Genomic DNA, 24745 nt, shown 5'->3' with positions numbered 1-24745 from the left:
GTGTTCTGGTCTGGTCTCACTGTCTGTGTTCTGGTCTGGTCTCACTGTCTGTGTTCTGGTCTGCCCTGGTGTTCTGGTCTGGTCTCACTGTCTGTGTTCTGGTCTGGTCTCACTGTCTGTGTTCTGGTCTGACCTGGTGTTCTGGTCTGGTCTCACTGTCTGTGTTCTGGTCTGACCTGGTGTTCTGGTCTGGTCTCATTGTCTGTGTTCTGGTCTCACTGTCTGTGTTCTGGTCTGACCTGGTGTTCTGGTCTGGTCTCACTGTCTGTGTTCTGGTCTGGTCTCACTGTCTGTGTTCTGGTCTGACCTGGTGTTCTGGTCTGGTCTCACTGTCTGTGTTCTGGTCTGACCTGGTGTTCTGGTCTGGTCTCACTGTCTGTGTTCTGGTCTGACCTGGTGTTCTGGTCTGGTCTCACTGTCTCCTGTGACAGAGACTCAGTCAGACGAGGACTCTCCTCCCTGTGAAACTAAAGCCAGCTGAATGAGCTGTGTTCCAGTAAAGCTCCACCTCTTCCTGTACACAGATCTACACTGAGGACAGCACGTGATGATCAGAGCAGAGAGCAGGCGGACGGCCAGAGAGACGGTCTACCTGGACATGGATCACCTGCTGCTGCTGCTGCTGCTGCTGCTGTGGAGCTCAGGTAGGACTTTAAACAGCACGTGTTAGAATTCAGATCTCTTTACTGGATCAGGGAGAAAACCAGTATGAAAGGCTGTTCAGGGTGAAAACACTGAAAGACCTGCACAGTATTTAGGTGGCCTGGAGATATTTAGAGATCTAGCTGGAGGAGAGGAATTCAGCTGAAGAGCCACATATTCAAAAGAACAGGAAACTAAATGGCAGCTCCCCGTCCTTTCTGATGCTCGCTAGCTTCACTCATAAAGCTGAAGTATCTGGGTCTAACCAAGTCTCAGCTAAAAACAGGATATTAGATCGTGCCTGCTTTTTCCTGTCAAAGAGCTGACGTACAGCTACATTTAAGGTGTAAAGACCTTATCTGACCCAGTTTATGAGGTGTGAACATTTTCAGTATTTTCCCCCTAAACGGCCTCTCACAGAACAAACTGCTCACAAAAAGAGTTTTTTGGACTCTCTAATTAGAAACTGCTTCTTCCAACTGAGAAACACTGTACATCCAAACTAAGAGCTCTGGTGTCAGAGGTTGAATTTGAGAGGATCATTCATGCTTTTATTTGGTCTCCTTTAGATCACTGTAACTGTCTTTTCACTTGTTTGAATAAGAAGGAGCTTCACCGTCTCTTAAGGCTGTTCAGAACTCTGCTGCAAGGCTTCTAACTCACATGAACAAAAGAGCGCACATCACAGCTGTTTCACCATCACTTCACTGGTTACCAGTCCAGTTTAGAGTTCAGTCTGTCTGTCCCCACTCTTTCAGCTGAGGAGAGTTTCTTTAACAAATGGATTATTGAACTTTAATGTTATCAATATTTAATCATTTCTCTATATTACTAAAATAATCGTGGCCACTTTTATTGAGAATAAGTAAAGTTGTACCTGTAATTCAGAAGTAACGTGGCTGCATGCACTAATATCAAGGACTGCAGTATTAGCAGCAACATGTACGTTATCCAGGTTTCAGGTATATCAAATACCTTCTGACACTAGTGCACTCATTTTGATGTTCCAGTCAGAAGAAAACACATTTCCAATCTCATGCAGGTTTTGTATCATGCTGATGAAGTGTCAGGTGTTCAGTAGGGCTGGACCCCAATATTCAAATATTCGATCGTTTGGTACGTTCGATTTTTAATTTTGAGGTTCGAATGTTAAGTTCACGTCAAAGGGAAAACAAAATGAAGCCCTGAGCTGTGTGAGAGCACTTTAACTGAGTGATGAGAGCAGCAGTGTGGCAGTTCTGGGTTATTGCTTCATTTCATTACAGATCAAAGAAAGTCAAATAGCCTACATTTTAAATGAATCAGTAGCCTAAACTGTAGGCTACAACAAACTAACAACAACATAATGAACACATTTAAATCATTGTATTAGGCCGAGTGAAGAAGAACATGTAGTAGTAGTTATCTCTCCCCCATCAGCTTCTCCCTCACTCGTGTCTTTGCCAGAACCTCCTGGGCATTTATTCTTCTTTTGATGTTCTGCTTATATCTATAAAATACGTAGCTGTAGCTCGTGACAGCCAGCTTTAAACAATCAGCATAACGCGACCGCTGGATCCAGCTATAAAAGAATAACAGAAAAAACAATGTGGCAGTTATTTACATTCAGGTTTTTGGTGTTTGGGTTTAAATAAATGACATTTTCACCATCAATAGATGCAGAAAAGAAGCCAGAAACTGGTGCAGAAAAATTCCCCTCCAGTGTTGAAGCTAAACCTATGCTCATGCACTTCAAGAACAAAATGACTTCATTAATTCATTTGTGTTTGTGCTGCAGCCTGATTTCTGTGTAAAATATTTCAGGTCCTGTTTTTCTTCTTTTGATCTTGATTATTAAACATCCATATCTCAAATTACTAGAATATTAGAATAAAGAACAGACCTCAGCCTGTGGAGCTGCTGATATGAAGCCCAGGTTGCTCTGATAGCGGCCTGCAGCTCGTCTGGATTGTTGGTTTGGTGTCTCTCACTTTCTTCTTGAAGGCTGGTGGACCAACACCAGCAGAGGACATGACATCACTGTGAAACTTCATACTGGACTTCAAGCAACTTTACTTTTATCGCTATATATGTCAGAGGTCGCACGCCTCTGGAGCAACGAGGGTTTAAGTGTCTTGCTCAGGGACACATTGGTGTCTCACACTGGATTCATACCCGGGTCTCTCACACCAAAGGCATGTGTCTTATACACTGGGCCACCACCACCGCCATTGGATTCTGTGTACCAAATACGTTGACTAGACATTAACAGACAACAGTGGTCATATTTAAATTCTCTGACCAAAGAGACAGTTCAGTAGTTGTTGGATATTGACAGACATGTCGCTACCATCCCTACCTGTTTCTATGCCCTTAAACAAACACCGCTGACTTACTTTGGATGTCAATTCACAATCTCACCAAAAAGCCACACATGTTAACTTCAGCACCTCTCCTAAAGTGCAGCTCACAGTCCCACACAGAGCAGGCTGGCTTCAGTTTTCACATGTTTATATTCCAAAACTCTAGCAGCTACGTTTCCACTCGGTCACAGTGCAAACACAGAGCTGCTGCACAGTCACACCTGACCAGTGTTGGGGGTAACACGTTACTGTAATCACATTACTTCTGTCTGGAACGCATCACTGTTGATAACTTCAGTAATCACATCTCAAAATCATCTCGTCACTTGTGAACTGGTTCTTGAACTATCTGCATAACGGGAGGAGAGAAAAATAAATCAAACGCCCCTTTTCATGAATGTTTCCGACCTCTCTTTTGACTTCAGCAGCAGCTCACGAGGACGCAGAAATTGCAGAGCTGCCAAAGAAGTCTTTGGAGGGGTGGAGGTATTACTTCATATTGTTGGTGAAAGCACAGCGATACCCTCTGGTGCGCCTGTGGCGAGGCTCTTTAGCCTGGGCAGTCTCGTGCTGACTCCGAGGAGGAACAGGTTGTCTGACAAACGATTTGAGAGACTCCTGCCCAGGGAGCGAACTACGGGGGAGCCAGGGGCTCCTTTCTAAATTCTTCCCTCTCACGGAGAAAAGAAAGGTCGCAAACACAGCCGCAGCCGTTGTGTCAAGCTTAATTGTAGCAAAAAGGCTCCATCTGATAATAATAATAGCCTAATTATTATTATTGTAATAAGACAAACATGATTCTGTCACAGTCGCTCAGGCCTACATGCTTCAGCTGTTAATGAGTCAGCAGTAAGAATCACAGTCTTCATTATCTAAAATATAAATGTTTCCAATGAAATGTCCAAATAAAGTTCTAAGCATTATAGCACTGTACTCTAGCCTTGTTCTTCTCTTGACAAATGTTGGGCTGATGTTCACAACTCTGTTGTCACTTTGTATTAAAGAGCAGAAAAGAGAGATCCTGTGTTTGTCCTCATCATAATAAGGATTTGTGTTGATCTGAGCAGATATGAGGTGGAACTTTATATTGTTACTGTGCATCACAGGTGATGTTATGCAGTAATCCAAAAGTAATGTAACTAGTAGTGTAACTAGTTAGTTTCTGCAGTGAGTAATCTAGTAAAGTAAGTAACTAGTAATGTGTAATCCATGACCTTTTCTGAGTAACTACCCCAACACTGCACCTGACACAGCAATGCTCTCACTACAATCCTCCCTCTGTAAGAAGCCTGAATAGAAAGCTCTTCTAGAAAAGTCCAGTGCTGGTTTGAACAGACCTCTGCGCTCTAACTCAGACCTCATGAAGTCAGATAAGACTGGGGGCCAATCTGCTGGCTCATTTGGTGGAGCAGCAACTGTTCCATTAGAGTCTGAGCTGCTTGTATCTGATGCTGGCTGCACATCTCTGGCTGTGCTCGTACTGGCTGATGATCCAGCATCTAATCTGACAAACGGCACCACAGCCCCTGTAAATTCTAGATATTTTCTATATATTAATATTATCAGCTGCATCAGGCCCATTCAAACTGGCTTTTCAGATATATAATATTTATAAAATGACTGGGCTGAATATGTGCTGCTTATTATTTACTGACATGTGCATCCATATTGCCCAGTCTGTCCAGCTAATCAACATTTTAATAGTCAGTGTGAATCCACTGCTTCCCATCATGCATCAGTCCAGAGTTGTAACTAAACTTCACTGTCTTGTTTTTAAATGATGTATGAGGAGTGCCCTCACATCCTGTCTGGACTGGTCCACAGATGTTTCTTGCTGAATGCGTGAGTTTAATTTAAACCAGCGCTGCTCAGCTGCTTAGCAGGACAGACAGACAGACAGATTCACTGCAGCTGCACATTAGGCTGAGTGTCATTTAGTTTTTTCTCTCCTCGTGCCTAGAAGGACAGTCCCTCTTCATCCTCTCATCAAACATTCACGTTCACCTTTGACAGGAAAGTGAGGCGGGGCCGTCCAGCTCTGTGCTGGACTGTCACTGCGTATGTCGTGTCGCATCAGCTGGCTGAAGTTGATTCGCGCTGAGTCGGCTTTATCAGTTTTGTTTTTCAGTGCTGCTCCACTCAGGTGCTGCACAGGCGACTAATACCAATGTAACGAGGTCTGGTGCAGAATGTAATATGTGACATTTGGTTTTAAAATGTAGTGAAGTGAAAGTAAAAAGTTGCAACAACTTAAAATACTCAAGTAAAGTACAGATACCGAAATAAACTACTTAAGTACAGTAAGTATTTGTACTTTGTTACTTTCCACCACTGATCTCACCTACAGTAAACTGGTAAAATGAGTCCAGAGGGAGTTCACTGAGATGTTTCTGAGCTGATAGAAAGTTCTTTACAAAACAACCTGATTGTTCTTTCTGTCCACGGCTGTGCTCCAATCACAGGACTCCAGGCTGAAGGACGACACACCTCAACAGGTAAAGAGAGAAAGAAAAGAGAAAGAAAGAATCACAGAAGCAGAAACAGTTTAGTCTCTAGAATTCACTTCTTTACTGATGACTCTCTGGTTTCTGTTCAGAGCCTGTCAGGTTGGTGGGAGGAGCCAGTCGCTGTGCAGGAACACTGGAGCTGAAACATCAGGGAGACCGGAGACCAGTGAGTGGCTCTGTCTGGACCCTGACGACAGCAGCTGTTGTCTGTAGAGATCTGGGCTGTGGCTCTGCTGTTTCTGTAAGAGAGAGAGAGGAGTCCTCAGACAGACCTGTGTGGTGGATCAGCTCTGTCTGTGTTCAGTCTGGATCTGTTCTGAGGGAGTGTGTATCATCATCTTCCTCTTCCTCCATCCTGGATCTCACCTGCTCAGGTAAGCCCAAGATGTATAAAGATGTGTTCTCTTGTTAATGATGAACTGATGTTGGAGTTGTGCTGAGTCCAGTTTGAATCACTGAATTGTTGTTTCATGACATGTTTTTATTTTGTCTCTGGTGTCTTTATCTCTACTTCATCTTCTATTATCTCTCCAGACTCTGTCAGGCTGCTGGACGGGACTAGTCTGTGCTCAGGCAGACTGGAGGTGAAGTCTAACCAGTCTAACCAGTCTAACCAGAGGTGGTCCTCAGTGTGTGAAGCTGACTTTGACCAGCAGGATGCAGAGGTGGTCTGTAGGGAGCTCGGCTGTGGGGCTCCTTCAGTCCTCCAGGGGGCGCTCTATGGAGAAGTGGAGGCTCCGATGTGGACCAAAGAGTTCCAGTGTGGAGGCCATGAGTCTGCTCTCCTGGACTGTAGAAGCTCAGGCTCAGCTAGAAACACCTGCTCACCTGGAAAAGCTGTTGGACTCACCTGCTCAGGTAGAAGAGGAGCTGCAGCTTTGATTTGGTTCATTTCTGTTCTGATGAAACTAACTTTATTGTTTTACTGATGACTCTCTGGTTTCTGTTCAGAGCCTGATGAGGTCAGGTTGGTGGGAGGAGCCAGTCGCTGTGCAGGAACACTGGAGGTGAAACAGGGAGACTGGAGACCAGTGAATGGCTTTCTCTCTGACTGGACCCTGAAGGCAGCAGCTGTTGTCTGTAAAGATCTGGACTGTGGCTCTGCTGTTTCTGTAAGAGAGAGAGAGGAGTCCTCAGTCAGACCTGTGTGGGAGATCTGGTCTGACTGTGTTCAGTCTGGATCTGCTCTGAGGGAGTGTGTATCATCATTTTCCTCTTCCTTCATCCTGGATCTCACCTGCTCAGGTAAGCCCATCAGTGACATCATCTATGACAGTAATGTACCGAGGTCAGGTCCGGATTAAGAAGTCAGAGGCCCCTGGACAACTTGTCTTGTTGGCCCCCCCCACACATGAGCACAATTAAGGTTTTGAATTCCAGGGTATTATTTGTAGGAAACATCTTTAGCTTATACAGGATTTATGCTGACAGGTTACAGCCTATGATCACAGCCTGAAGAACAATATCAACACCTGTACACGTCCTCCATCATGCAGGATTTACACCACATGCTTGCAACAACGCTGTCCTGGACCAGCAGCAACAATATCAAGACATTTCCCTGCTTAGTGTGACTCACTGGCTATTAGTATTAAAATAACTGCAAACTCACAGAAAAGTCCGCTCCATCTCAGAGTCCAGGGCTGAATTTCAGCATCAGTACATCCCTGGTAGCAGCATGAACACACCTGTCAACCCTCCCTTTATTCTGCTGTAATTTTAACCTTTCTAAAAATGCCGCTGGGCGTATTTGAAATGTTTGCTACGTTCCCCTCCGGTAAAGCCAGTTGCAGTATGTAATGTTAGAACATCAGCTGTAACAGAGACAGGAAGTCAACGGCACCCGCCAATAAAACAAGAAGAACAGCAGCACGAGGGGAGCAGTTGCCAGGATGGATGATGCAGGGCTCTACAGAGTATTTCACTCGCATTTATCCATAAAAATAGATTCATGCAAAGAGGAAAAATGATTTACGAGTAAAGACTATAAACTACCATAACTGTTCTGCATGAATGGTTCTGATTATTGACAAGTATTTACTGCATTAATAAATTAGAGACCAATGTAGACTGTGTTTCTTGCATGGATTTTATAAATGGAAACATTCCACAAAAATTAAACTGTTAACCATTTTCAAAGACAGCTTGAGAGGCAGATGGTGGCGCTGCAAATTCAGACATGAGAACCAATCAGACCATTAATCTGACCTGGTCTAATGTGGTCTACATGTGAAAACAGCAGATAAATCGTCCTTTAAAGTATTTTCACAAATTGAAAAAAGGAAACTATGTTTGATTGAAACTTTAGCCTCTTTGGACAATCTAGTCCAGATTTGAGAGCTCTAGGTATAGTGGTTTTGGATCTGGAACTGGTCTAATGTGGTCTGCATGTGGAGAAAAAGCAGTGAAATCACCCTTTTGTCATTTACACAAATAAAATAAAGTTATTTCAAATCTAAAAAAGTGTTTCAGACAGCGTTAAGGCTTTGCCTAAAATGCACAACAGCTTTCACAGCAGTAAGAGGTGCAAAAAACGGAGATTTGGTCGCTCAGCAACGTTAACTTTCACTTAAGTTCTCCTTAACTTTCCCCTTAACTGCAGAATCGGAAGCTGCGAATTGGAAGCTAACTTCAGCGTCGTTAAAAAAACTGTAAAAAGTATAATATTATATGAAATTATCATGAATACAGTAATCAATATACTACAACTAAACAGTACTATTAAATGAACATTACACTTCTTATTTGATGTAATAATGTTGTACTACATACTAGATCCTCCACTGTTTTTAGACTGGTGGCCAAAACAAAATGGCAATAATTATAATTATGGCAATAATTACAGTTGTTGAAAGAACGTCTCTCTCCCTCGTTCTCCATTCTTCCTTCTACTTTACTTTAGCTTGTTGGCTAACAGCTGACTTGAATAACATCAGGTCCAGTGCAGCTGACCTGCCGCCCAGACGCGTATTTATGCCAAGGATGATGCGTTCAGTAAGTCAGTACTGCAGCGTTACTTGGATTAGTAACTGTAATAATATTACTGTTTTGTAAATAGTTATCTGGAAAAAGAGTAAATGTAAAATGAGAAAGTAATATTATTACAGTTCCTGCCCAACACTGCTAACAGTAGGCCTGGCTATGAAATCAGTTTTAATTTAATGTTAGTATGATAGCAATTTTTCCTTGCTTTACCTTTAGCTTTGTTTCCAGTCTCTTTGCCATCATGCACAGGTAGGAGGGAAGTTTTTAAGCAGACACACAAGATGATTTTCCAGAGAGATTATTGCAGATGAGGTTTGTGGTTTATTGCAGCAGTAAATAGTACAAACAGATGAACATAGCGGTTGATTTCTTATCTTGTTTCCAGTTGTTTGCGTGTATTCTGACTCTGTGGTCTGGCCAGAACTGTTTGTGCTCCCCCTACCTGTGCCTACCACTTCCTGTCACCTATGCCCTCTATATACAACCACGTGCATCTAATCACTGCCACCCAGTGTCCAAAATACTAATATAAATATATCCAAAGAAAAATAAAATATCACGCCAACAATAAACATAAATGGCTCCTACAGTTAGAATATTATACTAATAGAGATCATTTATACTCCACAGATTCTGTGCAACCAAAATAAAAGTTTTTTTAACAATGAAATAATACTGAAAACACGAGAGTGAACACTTAAATTAGGGAAACGCTTTAACACCCTCCCTCCTCTGAGGGAGTAAACACGAGCCTACAGCTCCACACTGCTGTCTGACCCTAACCGCTCCACGACCCGCTCCGCTCTGCACCAGCTCCTCTCTAGTAGGCCTAACTATACTCTCCACCAGCGGCGTCGTTAGCCCGGATGTTTTTTGAAAAGCCCCCGATCTCAGAAGAATTTATTATTATTTTTTAAATCAAACAAAAGACGACAATTGAACTTTACTCGCTTAACTAGCGTTACGCGCTCATTTCAAAATCTACGTTTCCCCCCCCCTCTTTCCTAATGTAAAGTTTTATTTGCATTGCCCTCCTGCCTCAGGCGGTTTTGGAGCTGGCTCATATAGGAGGCGGTTTACTAAGAGACCAGTCAATCACTCACAGTCCACATCAGTCGCGGACAGAATGTAGCCTGTAGAAATGTTGAGGGAGGAAAAACCAAGTTGCTGGAGGCCGGAGCAGCAAAGTTCCTCAGTATTACAGACTTTTCTTTGTGCTGCTGTTCCTTCTAGCTGAAGGCAGCAGTGATGATGTCTGCAGCAGGGGTGGGTACATCTAATGTAGGCCTACTCTTAATTTCACTACATCTTCCATTCACACCTTTTATAACTTCTCCAGTCTGTAATCTGCATTTTGCTTCATTAACAGAAATGAGCTCCTCCAGGCTGTGTGTGTGCAGTCACGCAGTAAAGCGCTGGTCGGGCGCTTGTCACGGTCACAGAGCTGGGCGGATGCAAACCTTTAGAAAATCAGCCAAATATCTTTTTATGTTCTACTAATACAACTGAAATGTAGTGAGCCACACCGTGGACCTGCTGGTCTGTTGGAAAGCAGCCTGCGTCGCTCTTTAACAAGCTGGCAAGTGAAACACTTTCACTTTCTATTAAAAGCGTCTTTAGTCTCTGCAGAGCAAATGAAGACTACACACTGTAAGATCTTTGTCAGACGATCACTGCATTGATTCTGATATATTAAAAGTGTCCTGTTGTTGAACAGAGCATCGCTTTGGACATTAGCCTGTTTCTTTTCTTTAATACACATCGGTTACTATTTGTTTCATCGCGATGTCCGACGGTGAGTCCATCAACAGAAAGTCGCCGGTGAAACTGACTTTCACTCAGCAGCTACCAGCTGTTATTTATTTTTCAGATGCACAGAGAGAGATAATAAAACAGTCCTGTTGGGCTTTACGCACGACGCACAGCTTCCTCTGTATGTAGTTTACCTGCTTCAACAACCAGCTGCTCTCTTAATGAAGAGATTTTAAAACTTAAGAGAATGTGTCGAAAGACTGAACGCCTGTGGAAATCCACTAGCCTTGAGGTACACAGGCTTTATCTCAGAGAACTTGTGTTGTCCTATAATGTGACGGTTGGAAAAGCCAGATCTGACTATTTCCGTCAACTAATAACATTAAATAAAAAAAATCCTAAAGTGCTGTTTGATACGATCAATACACTTGTTTGCCCTGCTGCCCCAGTTATCCCTGTTTTTTGTGAAGCTGACAGCAATGCTTTTTTGGGTTTTTTCACTAATAAAATTAAAATGATTAAAGATAAAATCCCGTTACATTCGTGTGGTACCACTGCTGTCTTTAAGCCAGTCTCCAGCATGTGGTCCACTTTTAGGACTGTGACGATTTCAGATATTTCTGAATTGGTGACCAGGATGAAGCCATCTTCCTGTTCATCGGATGTCATTCCATTCAGATTATTCAAAAAAGTGTTTGAAGATATTGGCGCTTGTGTAACCAAAATGGTTAACCTCTCGCTGTCTACTGGCGTTTTTCCAGATGCTTTTAAGCATGCTATAGTGGAACCGTTAATAAAAAAGGCAGGTTTGGACCCGTCGGATTTGAATAGTTTTCGGCCTATTTCTAAGCTCCCGTTTTTATCCAAGATCATTGAGAAGGTAGTCTGCGAACAGTTGACATTTTACCTGGATAATAGTAACATCCATGAGCCATTCCAGTCAGGTTTTCGTAAACAACACTCTACCGAAACGGCCTTACTGAAAGTGTCAAATGACATTATGATGTCTGCTGATTCTGGAAAACACACTGTTCTAGTTCTCTTGGATCTGTCTTCCGCCTTTGACACCGTCGACCATCAGGTTTTGCTGGAAAGATTAAGGGATCAAGTAGGGCTGTCAGGGTCAGTTCTGCAGTGGTTCACCTCATATTTATCTGGGCGTAGTTTTAGTGTTACAGCAAACCAAATAAGGTCTGAGTCTGCAGACTTGCTTTGTGGAGTGCCTCAAGGCTCTGTTCTGGGCCCCGTTTTATTTTTGTTGTATTTGATCCCTTTGGGAAAGATCATACAAAGGTTCAATGATGTTTCTTTTCATCTATTTGCTGATGATATCCAACTTTACTGCTGCTTCAAGCCGTCAGAGATCTGGAAGTTAAATTCCTTGCTCCATTGTCTTGTGGAAATTAAAAAATGGCTAAGTGAAAACTCCCTGCAGCTAAATGCAGACAAAACAGAAACATTAATCATTGCCCCTGAGGATGCAATTCCAGGAATTAAACAATACTTGGGTGATTTAGGCCAGTCTGCTAAGCAAAGTCTTAGAAATTTGGGAGTTGTCCTGGACAAAGACATGTCGTTAGTGCAGCACTGCAAGCAGCTGACGAGAAACTGCTTCTTTCAATTAAGGAAAATCTCAAAACTTAGAAATATAGTTTCAAGAAATGATTTGGAGCTAATCATTCACGCCTTTGTGTCGTCGCGGTTAGACTATTGTAATAGTTTATTTTTATGCCTAAACCAGAAGGAGCTCTCTCGACTGCAATTAGTACAAAACTCTGCAGCCAGAATTTTAACACGTACTAATAGGAGGTCTCACATATCACCAATCCTAAAAGAACTTCATTGGCTACCAGTGTCTTATAGGATAAATTTTAAAATTTTGGTTTTAGTTTTCAGAGCTTTACATGGCCAGGCTCCACCCTATATTAGTGACCTGATTCAGCGTTATACCCCTGTGCGTGCTCTGAGGTCTGTGGATCAGAACCTGCTGACGGTTCCACGCACTCGCTACCGTACTAGAGGTGACCGATCTTTTCAGGCTGTTGCCCCTAGGTTGTGGAATGACCTTCCACCATCTATGCGCTCTTCTGATTCTGTTGATGCCTTCAAATGCAGACTAAAGACACATTTATTTGTTCAGGCTTTCAATTAGCTACTTGTGGGTTGATATGATCATGTACTGTCTATGCTTTTATTGTGTGTATTTTATGATATTAATGTTTTTGTTGTGAAGCACTTTGTGGCCCTATACCTGTGAAAGGTGCTATAGAAATAAACTTTTACTTACTTACTTACTTACTCTCGTGTTACTGCCACAATAATTATCTGTGGTGTGAAGATTGTTTAGATGCTTCAGGAATAATCAGATTGTTTTGGCAGCCTGTGCTACTGCAAAGCAAGCGATTTGGTTGGCTACATGTCCATAATAAAAGGCACAGGCAGTAAGAGTTATATTTTAAAGTGATCTTGCAGATGATGATGTTGTGCTGCTGTTTGGAAACATGTTGAAAGTGTTCAGACGTGGAGAACAAGTGTGACAGAGTATTAAATGTAAATGTCTGTGCTGTTAGAAAGACGTGTTCTGTTGTTAATGATGAACTGATGTTGGAGTTGTGCTGAGTCCAGTTTGAATCTCTGAACTGTTGTTTCATGACATGTTTTTATTTTGTGTCTGGTGTCTTTATCTCTGTTTCATCTTCTATTATCTCTCCAGACTCTGCCAGGCTGCTGGACGGGACTAGTCTGTGCTCAGGCAGACTGGAGGTGAAGTCTAACCAGTCTAACCAGTCTAACCAGAGGTGGTCCTCAGTGTGTGAAGCTGACTTTGACCAGCAGGATGCAGAGGTGGTCTGTAGGGAGCTCGGCTGTGGGGCTCCTTCAGTCCTCCAGGGGGCGCTCTATGGAGAAGTGGAGGCTCCGATGTGGACCAAAGAGTTCCAGTGTGGAGGCCATGAGTCTGCTCTCCTGGACTGTAGAAGCTCAGGCTCAGCTAGAAACACCTGCTCACCTGGAAAAGCTGTTGGACTCACCTGCTCAGGTAGAAGAGGAGCTGCAGCTTTGATTTGCTTCATTTCTCTTCTGATGAAACTCACTTTATTGTTTTACTGATGACTCTCTGGTTTCTGTTCAGAGCCTGATGATGTCAGGTTGGTGGGAGGAGCCAGTCGCTGTGCAGGAACACTGGAGGTGAAACATCTGGGAGACTGGAGACCAGGGAGTGATTATGGCTGGACCCTGAATGAAGCAGCTGTTGTCTGTAGAGAGCTGGACTGTGGCTCTGCTGTTTCTGTAGGACAGAGAGAGGAGTCCTCAGTCAGACCTGTGTGGTGGATCAGCTCTGACTGTGTTCAGTCTGGATCTGCTCTGAGGGAGTGTGTATCATCATATTCCTCTTCCTCCATCCTGGATCTCACCTGCTCAGGTAAGCCCCAGATGTATAAAGACGTGTTCTGTTGTTAATGATGAACTGATGTTGGAGTTGTGCTGAGTCCAGTTTGAATCACTGAGTTGTTGTTTCATGACATGTTTTTATTTTGTCTCACTCTAATCCCAAATGAGTTGACTTTACTAGATATTCACGTGGAAACCCGTTGCCTTAAACCATTTCAGTTTTTACACAAGGTAAAACTTAATGGTTAAGTTGTATTAACACAGAAGCTTAAGTTGATGCAGTAGACAAATCAAGTTTGCTTTAGTAGTCATTACTCACAATCATTAGTGAACAGAAATCATTTTTATCCTGAAGTCATGTTGTCTAAACTAAGGATTTTAAGTTACACATGCAAAGAAATATATAACAAATATAAAGCAAAACATTCATCATCACAACTTAAAATAATCTGTTCATATAAATCATGTTGTTTCTTTTCTTTTCTTTATTATATGTTGACCTTGAGATTATTGTATTTAAATAAATTAGTTTTAACCAGCTGGAAGGGAAGAAATGATCTAATCTTTACATTTATACATTTCAGTGTTTCCATGTAATTAATTTAGATCAAACATTGCAAAGTAACACTCTGTAACACAATGGGCCAGATTTACTAACGTCCTGTTCTGAGTGTCTTTAGTTCAGGGTTCAAAGGGGCCTGAACATACCTCCTTTTCTTGGATCTGGCTTCTCTTTGCCATGCAGAACCTGCAGAAACTGTCCACTGCAAAGCTTTCAAAGAATCCTGTGAGAGAATGAGCAGCCAAGTTATCAGCAGCCACATACAACACTGTGCCTTTAATACATGCTCCCAGCTTCTCAACATAAACACCGTGTTGCTCCAAAGAAAGCAGATCTTGGATGAGCGGATGGAGAATTTTAGCATAGCCATATTCTTTTAGATCAGAGGCTGAGTGGAGTGTGGACCTATAGTTTGATGCTACATTAGCTATCACCCAATACACTGCACTCATTTTGTGCTTCTTGTTAGAGGTTCCCAACGGACCTCAAAATCATCAACAGCAGTTCTGAACTCTTCTCCACCATGAACCATCTCTGTATGTTCTGTACTCATGAGGCTCATGCTTTTCTACTGGAAGAGCTTTGTCTAAAATGTCTGCCTGTTCAACTTTTGCTGTAGCATTGCATTTAGAGGAATATATACAACACTTGATTTTTTTCCTCTCTCAATAATATACTCGACGGCATTTAAAAGGTTTGTTCACATGAGCTGATCTTCTTTTAGTGGTTGATAAGGTGCCACAAAATCTTATTACATTTCTCTCTGTGGCAGCCCTGACCAAATGTCTCACAGTTGAATCGTCTACATCTGTGTGTTTTTAAGAACGTCCCTGACTGAATTATGCAGCAGTGGCTGGGAAAGTTCACAGATCTGGATGAGTTGTTGTTTGACCTCTTGCACACAACTTTCTGGAGTGTGTAGGATGGTTTGCATCTTCAAAAAAAGAGAAGCTAGATTGTGCTCCAGCTGTTTCCCCTGATCATGAAGCTCTTCACTGCTGGAATCCTCACGGTCTTCTAAATCAGGGGCGTCATCTGGAGGCACATGTTGTTATTGGGCCATTTCATTAGTTACACTACTGAGACTACCTCTGGCTTAAACATCCTCCAGCTGTCTGTTCTGTGCTCTTTGCTTCTATGTGCATTAGATGTGGACTATACATTAGTATGAAATTTACATCCTTTATATGGACACTGGACTCTGTGATTAACTTTTAAATGTGTACTGCGTGAACAAAACTGCTTCTGTGCAGGGAGCAGAAAAATCACACAGCTGACAGAGAAATGTTACTTGGGCACTTTGTCACATTTGTGTATCCTGAGATTTCTGGTGAATCTTTGACAAGTGGACCTTAAGTGCATTAATGGAGGTAAATGTGCACAAACACTCTTGGTGTAAGCAGGGAAAAGGAACAGTTCTACTGTAGGTCCCATGTTTCAACCAGTTTTAACAGGTAACTCAAAAGTCTAATTACACGTAAATCAGTGTGGTGTCTTTATCTCTACTTCATCTTCTATTATCTCTCCAGACTCTGTCAGGCTGCTGGACGGGACTAGTCTGTGCTCAGGCAGACTGGAGGTGAAGTCTAACCAGTCTAACCAGTCTAACCAGAGGTGGTCCTCAGTGTGTGAAGCTGACTTTGACCAGCAGGATGCAGAGGTGGTCTGTAGGGAGCTCGGCTGTGGGGCTCCTTCAGTCCTCCAGGGGGCGCTCTATGGAGAAGTGGAGGCTCCGATGTGGACCAAAGAGTTCCAGTGTGGAGGCCATGAGTCTGCTCTCCTGGACTGTAGAAGCTCAGGCTCAGCTAGAAACACCTGCTCACCTGGAAAAGCTGTTGGACTCACCTGCTCAGGTAGAAGAGGAGCTGCAGCTTTGATTTGCTTCATTTCTCTTCTGATGAAACTCACTTTATTGTTTTACTGATGACTCTCTGGTTTCTGTTCAGAGCCTGTCAGGTTGGTGGGAGGAGCCAGTCGCTGTGCAGGAACACTGGAGCTGAAACATCAGGGAGACTGGAGACCAGGGAGTGACTCTGACTGGACCATGAAGACAGCAGCTGTTGTCTGTAGAGATCTGGACTGTGGCTCTGCTGTTTCTGTAAGAGAGAGAAAGGAGTCCTCAGACAGACCTGTGTGGAGGATCAGGTCTGACTGTGTTCAGTCTGGATCTGCTCTGAGGGAGTGTGCATCATCATCTTCCTCTCCCTCCATCCTGGATCTCACCTGCTCAGGTAAGCCCATCAGTGACATCATCCATGACATCATTTATGAGAGTAATGTCTCCAGTGTGTCCTCTCCCCTGTCTGCAGCACCTCTCTCTCTCTCTCCACTGCACAAATCTCTCCAACGCAACACTGTCAATGTTGGAGACCCACCACTTTTCAACACAAAGTGATGGACGTTCCCATGCGAGCAGTAATGTCACAGTTAATATCGTGGGACATTATTGCAGCAAAACAAAACAAAAAGTTTAAAACTCGACAGCTGAGACAGAGGAAACTCTGCAGAGGAAACAGAATTCAACTTTGAGCGTCTGAAATGTTTAGACGCTCTGATGGAGCTCAGGACTGATCAGGAGGACGGCTGTTTTACTCCGAACAGTGTCTCTGTATGAACCTGGACTGTGTGAGACCTTTTGGATGTGTTTTTCAAAACACAGCATATTATTTAACATTAGATCCTGATGATCCGGTCGGCTTGTCTGGAGATTTAAATATGAAGTTATGCTGCTGTGGCTCGTGTGTAAATGCGCACAGCGTCTCTCTTCATGGGGAGACGCTTCACCCTTTTTCACCCACCCTAAAATTGGCTAAACGTATTTTTCACCCAAAACTCTGCCTGCAAACAGCGGTGCTCTCAGTTAATGCATGCACAACGTTGTCATGTGCTTCCTGTGTTTCCCAGGTCTGGACACTGACCATCGATGGGGAAACAGTTTTTCAACTTGAAATGACGGTTGCGACGGTGTAATCACATAGGTGTCATTTGCACTGGGGACATGTCCCCACCACTTTTTGAAAGCATTTGCTAAAGGTTTTCTGAAAATTAGCTTGCAACATGAAATGTTAGGCTAAAAAACAAATACAAATTCTATGAGAACTACATGCACAATAGAAAAGCTTGAAAGCAATGTAAATATAGAAGAAACAGATCTGCCTTGTCCAACAAAAGTAACTTTAAAGCTAAAAAAAAAAGCTGCTGATTATTGCATCCATCCATCCATCCATCCATCCATCCATCGTCAACCACTCATCCTGCAGGGTCGCGGGGGGCTGGAGCCAATCCCAGCTGACATCGGGCGAAAGGCGGGGTACACCCTGGACAGGTCGCCAGTCCATTGCAGGGCCTGATTACTGCATATTGTTTCCCTTCATATAAATAAAGACATTTCCACCATAAATTGGTGCAGAAAATGTCTCCAGAATGCAGGAAATTAAGTGATTAATGCTCAAAATCATCTGGGGGAGAACCCCAAATCAAATAGCCGAATTCATCAGTAAATACTTCTTCTAAATAACATTAGAGTATCTTGTTGTCTTCTTCTCGTGACTCCAATATTGTGCATTCTCACGTCTCCTGGACTAAGTGTTTGGTCACACCACTAAGATGAGGCCTTAAATGTCCCCACCACTTTTCAACACAAAGTGACGCCCTTGTGTAATCCGCTGCGTCCACATGGTCCTAAAGCCTTTATTTAAGTTCAGCTTGTTATCAATGTTTTTATTCTAATTTATTTTATTAAAAGGCTATAGACTAAATATAATTATAGAGGTCCAGACCTCGGTGACCTCATAGGTTACGGCCTTTGTACGTGCGTGCATTAGCAGGGCGGTCGTGGTGGAGTATACAGTGGACTGTTCTGGTGGGCCGGTCTGGATCACAGTCCAGGGCCATTTTTTACTCCCAGTCCGACGGTGAATGTGACCTTTCATCATCTGTGTTTACAGACCTGCTGCTTCAGCCCAACATCTCTGTGTCCTCCTCCGTGAACGGGGTCTCCGAGGCCCAGCAGCAGGGGTTTCAGGTTTTCAGGGGCTCCACCTTCACCATCAGCTGCTCCATCCAGCCACAGTACCCAGGAGGCTCCTTCCAGCTCGCCTTCACCTCCTCCATCACATCACACAACTACACCCAGCCAGCTGTCAATCACTCTGCCCACTTCCTGTTTCCTGCTGCAGAGCCCGCCCACCAAGGAAGCTACAGCTGTGTTTATCACCTCCATGTTTTTTCTCATGACTTCTCCTCTGAGAGCCGTCGGCTGTCTCTCACTGTCTCAGGTAAGCTGAAGCAGAGCAGCTGAAACGTCACACTGACTGTTTCCATGCAGCTTTGGAAAAGATGATCTGTTCAAATCAGATCAGATCAGCTTCCAAGGATGTTGTGTTTCTGACTCTGTGACTGATGTCAAGTACGGTGACCTGAGGCCTCAACGCACCAGAAACTGAGCTAACATGTACGTTTTGGTGGAGTTTTCCTGCCGTGCCCGGTGTGGTTGTCACCTTTTAGTTTCCCCTGGTAACAGTTTCAATTGTCTTCTGTGCTACTTGCAGCATTTATGTATTTACAGTGCTGCAAATGAAATATTAGCCAAAGATAACACAAGTAAACACAAAATGCAGTTTCCAAATGAAGGTTTTTTATTATTAAGGGGAAACTGTGGCTTATCACATATTTGGAAAGCTGAGTTAAATTTCTTTTGAATTTTTTCATGATTACTGCCACACCTTTTCTTAATCAAGAAATCACTTAAATAGGACCTGCCTGACAAAGTGAAGTAGACCAAAAAATCCACAAAAGCTAGACATCATGCTGCGATCCAAAGAAATTCAGGAACAAATGAGAAACAGAGTAATTGAGATTTATCAGTCTGGAAAAGGTTATAAAGCCTTTTCTAAAGCTTTGGGCCTCCAGCAAACCACAGTTATAGCCATGAATTCACAGTGAGAGCCATGAATTCTGCTGTCTCCCAAAAAATCCTGAGGGAGAATTTCCGGCCATCTGTTCGTTGCTGAAGCGCACTAATCCAAAACACACCAGCAAGTCCACCTCTGAATGACTTAAGAAAAACAAAATGAAGACTAGTCAAATTCCGGAAAAGAATCCAGGTAAAAGAATGGATTGAAAACCCTCCAATGTGGCTGACTTAAAACAATTCAGCAAAGATGAGTCAGTCAAAGTTCCTCCACAGCGCTGTAAAAGACTGCCAATTATTGCAAATGCTTCATTGCAGTTGTTGCTTCTAAGGGCGGCACAACCAGCTATTAGGTTTAGGGGACTTTTTCACACAGGGCCATGTAGGTTTGGACTGCTTAAATGTGATTGGTCGATACTACCTGGACAACAAACTGAAACCAGAAAGCTTTCGATACCAAAATCTTTTCTCTTGCCTCCAGATTCTGCATTCAGATATCTGTTGATAGAAATTAATGATGGATTGAAGTGGTTTTGGGAGATTTCAGGTCACTACAGTTTGTGTTTAACAGGAGCTGATGGACTCATGATGTTGTGTGATGTGATGACTGTCCATGTGTTTGATCAGATCCAACAGGTCTTCTCATCAAAGTGGTCGTCCTGCCGCTGACTCTGCTGTTGGTGATCGCTGCCCTTTGTTTCTACTATAAGGTACTGACACATGTCTGTTGTTTAGAGGACTGAGATGAAGCACTCGGTCTGTGTTTACTGACCTGAAGAAGAGGAGGAGTGATGCACTAACTCTCATGTGTGCTGTCATGTCTCTCCAGGCCAGCAGGGGGCAGAAGCCGGGCAGGCAGGAGGACATTGAGCTGGATTATTATAACGTGGGTGTTTCTGCAGCTGAAGGAGGGTCGACTGAAGAGGAAGGAGCTCAGGGAGCAGAGTAGGACCTCCAAGGAGCTCATCTCAGCTGCCTCACAACCCACCATCAGCTCAGTCAAGGATTTTACACTTTCATACTGATGTTCCCTTTAAACAATAAGGCTGGAATTATTAGATTACATTATAAACTCTATTTTTATTACACTCAACAAGAAAAGAGCAAAACCAGCAACGTGTTAGTCTTTTCAGACTTCCTGTCTTTGGCTCTCAGCTCCAAGCCCATTGGTTCCTACTGAAGACATTAATCTTTCAAGTCCTCACAAATACAGTTTAACCAAATGTATTGATACCCATGCCAAATTTTGATTCGTAGTGAATTTTAAATTTACCAGTAGGTTTCATTAGGCTGGCAATGACATAAACAAGTGACAAAGACAGCAAGATATTGTGTTAGAGGTGTTAATGATAAATCTTAACTTTTTCTATGTTGTCATTTTTTAAATTTGTACTGAAAATATCATGTCTTCCCACCCTCTGTTGCACCATGGTTGGCATCATCAGTGCCTCAACAGTCTGGACCCAGATGACCCAAACAATTACCGCCCAATCTTTAATCGACCTTTCCTCAATAAAATCATGGAAAGAGCTGTGGCTGCCCAACACCATAGGTTTCACAATAAACTATTTGAACCACTTCAATTTGGTTTGCATCACAGCACCGAAACTGCTCTCATCAACATCACAAATGACCTTCTCATTGCAATGGACAGCGGTCTCATCAGTATCGTCATCCTCCTTGACCTCTCTGCAGCCTTTGACATTATCTTACACACCCTCCTTCTTCACAGCCTCTCTGAACTAATTGGCCTTACTGGCGCAGCGCTGTCCTGGGGCCGTATTAGAGAAAGTTCCTAACCGGAAGATCCTCTCCTTACTATTGGTAACTATGGTAATAAGGGTTAGAAACTGATTTAGGAAAAAGACCATTACAGATTAACAGTTCCTAAGTCAATGTTCCTTTCCTAACTAAAGATAAGAAAAGTGTTTTACAGAAGCATCCTAACTTCGTAAAATCTTAAATAAACTCTCCTAACTTTAGGAGAACCGTTAAGTTGTCCTAACTTTTACTTTTACAACAGGTAGTGTTTGCTAACTCGTTTAATCCACATGGCTGCTCTTTAATTGCTTTTACAAAATCAACAAAATGTCAACAGGCGGAACTTATTTGATTCTACCGATGCGTTTGGTGACAAAACACTCGTTAGTAGAGAGGCTGTTGGCCATGTAACGCTAGATAGAATAATATCTCATTATGTAACGTAATGTAAAAGCTTGATGTAACCAAAGGATCCTAATGCAAGTCTTTGATAGGAGGAGATTGTTAATTTCAAGAAAAACATGATGATGTTAGCGTACAGCCTTTATTATTATTAGCCTCTTATAATTAATAATAATAGTATTATTATTAGTAGTAAATATAATAGCACAGGAGGAGCTACCAGCTGTTTCATCTGCTCCTTGGACACAACAGTTGCCTGTGTCTTTATATCACTGTAAATGGACTTATTTTCTTTTTAACAGCATCAACGCTCCACTGGATGCCAGATATGCGGCTGAGGCTGTGTCCGCTATTTTAGCCCACTTTCTCTGTTTAATCTCCCGAATTAAGCGTTACGTGGATCTGGATTTCTTGACGGAGGTTACAAACACCTCTAAGTCATCTGACTTGAAGTTCAATGATAGTTGTTGTTTCTGCTCCATTTTCAGTGTATGTTTCATTAAAAAAAACTACCAAAAAACAGAAATGAGTAAAGTGGCATCGGTTTCTAGGTAACAGACATAAAAGTTGATCACCAATGTAGGATCGAGTATTTAGGATTTCCTAACCTGGGATAAGATAAGATGAAGAAAGATAAGATAGGATTCCAAAAGTTAGTTAGGATTTGCTTCTGTAATACCAAAATTGAGAAAAATCCTATCTTAGAGTAATCTTAAAGGAAACCTACTGAACTGCTTTTCCAGTCCTATATTATAGTCCTGTGGCTCCTGTATGGCAGCTTTGCATGATTCAAAGTTCAAAAAAATATTTAATTTTCTTATACTGACTCTTCATGTAGGCATTCATTTCAGCCTCTGTCTGAAACAACCTGCAAATACTCCTTTCTCTGGAACCCATCTCTTCAACCGGAAACAATATATCACCTTCAAAGCCAGTTAAGAATGGTGTGCCCCAGGGATGTGTACTTAGTGGACCCCTTCTTTTCAATATCTACATGCTACCCCTTGGCCAGATTACATGGACTTACATTCCACTACTATGCTGATGACACCCAGCTGTATATCAGCAACCAACCCTCAGCCCAGCTCCCACCCTTGCCACTTGTTAACTGCCTGCAAGACCAAGATACTGACCTGTATCTACAGCTCTGACCTCTGATCTGTATCTACAGCACTGACCTCTGACCTGTATCTACAGCTCTGACCTTTGATCTGTATCTACAGCTCTGACCTTTGACCTGTATCTACAGCTCTGACCTGTATCTACAGCTCTGACCTTTGATCTGTATCTACAGCACTGACCTTTGACCTGTATCTACAGCACTGACCTCTGATCTGTATCTACAGCAATGACCTCTGACTTGTATCTAAAGCACTGACCTCTGACCTGTATCTACAGCTCTGACCTGTCTCTACAGCACTGACCTTTGACCTTGAGCTCCACTCGTTTCTTCATCAGGATGTCTCTTTCTCCCTGCTGTAGATGGTGCAGGTGTAGATGTTGCTGTCTTTGCCTGTGGGGTATTTCAGGGTCAGACTGAGGTCTCCAGGTCTCAGCGGGTTTCTCTTCATCTCTGTTCTGTAAAGATTGAACTGTTCTTCAGGCTGGTCAGAGCCGTTCTGATGCACATGTTGATTCTGTCCGTCCACCCCACTGTGAAATTTTTAAACAGGTGAACTGTGGTTTTGCAGGGCAGCTGGACAGACTCCACCTCTGAATCCCCCTCCACCCTGTAGACTGAGAGGACAACAAAGCACAACACCAGCTGTACAGACAGCAACAGGAACTCTGAAATATGTCCCATTGTTCCATCTAACAGTGTTTTCTCTGGTGTCTCTACAATCAACAGCACAACTGACTGTTTATTAAATCGCCGAGTATTCTTGTCAGAGGGAGTCAATCAAATCTTTATTAAAGTTAGAATCCGAAGAGTCCTTGATATTGTCAAGGTACTTGATGATCTGAACCAAGATCTGCCATCCACACAGTGTAATGAACCATGGCTTCTTCCGTCTCCCTGTTAGGATGGACCACATTCAAATGTCCCCACTTTGTGTTCAGCAGAGTTGATTTAGGGATTTTATTTCTAGAACTGCTGCTTTCACCATCTTCAACCATTAATACTGACTTCATATCTTTTTTATACTTAGTATAACCTACTTATTTAATCGCAGTCTTTTTGATAAGGGCACAAAGCCGTAAGAAGTTTTGAGAAAGTTTTTGCGTCATTATGAACCTGGTGGTGAACAATCCCATGCACCAATGTCTTTTTGGCTAATTTGAGCAAAGCCTCTTGCCAAACAATGAAAACTTTTAATCTACCAATGCAATCGTACAAGCAGGGTGCAAACTACAGGGGAGCTCAGCTGCTCTTAATGCATGAGCTCCTCTTTATAAGACATAAAATCCCCAGAAAAGATGATTTGTGAAATTTTGGGGGTCTCCAAAATATTGACAATATTTTTATTTTTTAAAAATATTTTTGCCATTCATTTCTATTTTTCTGTATCGTCATGTATTTTGCGTACAATCAGGAGCTTCGGACTTCACCCAGCCAGAGGGATCTGCTTCTCCTGAGACCCTTCTCAACCAAAAGAAGACATGAATCAGATTTTAAATTTGTTTGCATTTCTGTAACTTAACTATTTATGTTAACATTAAAATACTGTTGAGTTCTGATGGATTTTATGTAACACTATACATGTTGTGTGAAGTGTTTCATTTACCTTTAACAGGAGGAGAGAGGCCAGAGACACCAAGTGAGAGTGTTAGTGACTTAATGTTCAGGTTTTAACAGTAATGTTATTGTTCATTAATGTTTTAATAAAATAAGTTCCTGTAACTCATAAGTATTCTATGAGACCGAGACCCTACACACTCAAAGCCTTCAAAATTTAAGCAGTTGTAGTTATTGACTTGTGTTTGTGTTAGAAAAATATCCAAGAACAAAATATTCTACATGTGTTCAGCTCTTATTGAATGAAATCACACGCTGATTTGTGCACATTTTGTCCATGACTTCACATTTTTTGATTCGGTGTGTCCTGTCTCGTTCAATTATTGTGATGTTCCTCAGACGTCTTTTTGGAGGAGGATAGTGACTTCTGTGTGTAAAAGCACTGGCAGAGATCCTTTCGTTTCGTTCAAATACAAGATTTATTTCATCAAAAAAACAAAAACAAATTCTCTGTGGTGGACTTTCAATACAACCTATAAACTTAAACTAATCGTTTCAGTCCTCACTCAAAAAAAGGAACTTCCCAAGCTGTTACCCAGCCCCTCATTATACCTGTGAAATGACCTAGTGAGGAGGAATCAAGGTAATCATTTTCTGAGCGTGTGACAGAGATGGGGACTCGTTGCACACACAGTGACTTCAGACTCGACTTCAGACTCGTCCTCAAAAGACTTCAGACTCGACTCGGACTCGAGGTGCGGGACTCGTGAACAATGTTTATTTTTAGGAAACGTCTGATGAGCTTGCTGTTAT

General features: G+C 42.5%; 1 protein-coding gene across 2 annotated transcripts in view; it reads left to right on the top strand.

Moving 5' to 3' along the window:
- LOC119912598 (scavenger receptor cysteine-rich type 1 protein M160-like) overlaps window positions 1-20457 on the top strand; it is a 63611-nt gene extending 43154 nt beyond the window's left edge. The window contains exons 8-14 of one of the 2 annotated variants that reach the window (XM_038731864.1): window positions 6026-6349; window positions 13359-13649; window positions 15710-16033; window positions 16127-16411; window positions 18128-18457; window positions 19720-19802; window positions 19922-20457. In XM_038731864.1, the coding sequence (XP_038587792.1) occupies window positions 6026-6349; window positions 13359-13649; window positions 15710-16033; window positions 16127-16411; window positions 18128-18457; window positions 19720-19802; window positions 19922-20041 (1757 nt within the window). In that variant the 3' untranslated portion in view covers window positions 20042-20457. Of the gene's footprint in view, window positions 1-6025; window positions 6350-6442; window positions 6737-13358; window positions 13650-15709; window positions 16034-16126; window positions 16412-18127; window positions 18458-19719; window positions 19803-19921 lie in introns of those variants that run through there. The other variant, XR_005446191.1, reaches the window with a different exon arrangement.
- The last annotated feature ends 4288 nt before the right edge of the window (window positions 20458-24745 follow it).

This window comes from Micropterus salmoides, unplaced genomic scaffold, assembly GCF_014851395.1.
Source record: "Micropterus salmoides isolate LMB-PRFRI ecotype aquatic unplaced genomic scaffold, ASM1485139v1 Ms_hic_scaffold_2, whole genome shotgun sequence".
Taxonomy (NCBI): domain Eukaryota; kingdom Metazoa; phylum Chordata; class Actinopteri; order Centrarchiformes; family Centrarchidae; genus Micropterus; species Micropterus salmoides.
Note: the sequence above shows the minus strand (reverse complement) of the source record. Positions and strands in the feature narration are given on the sequence as shown.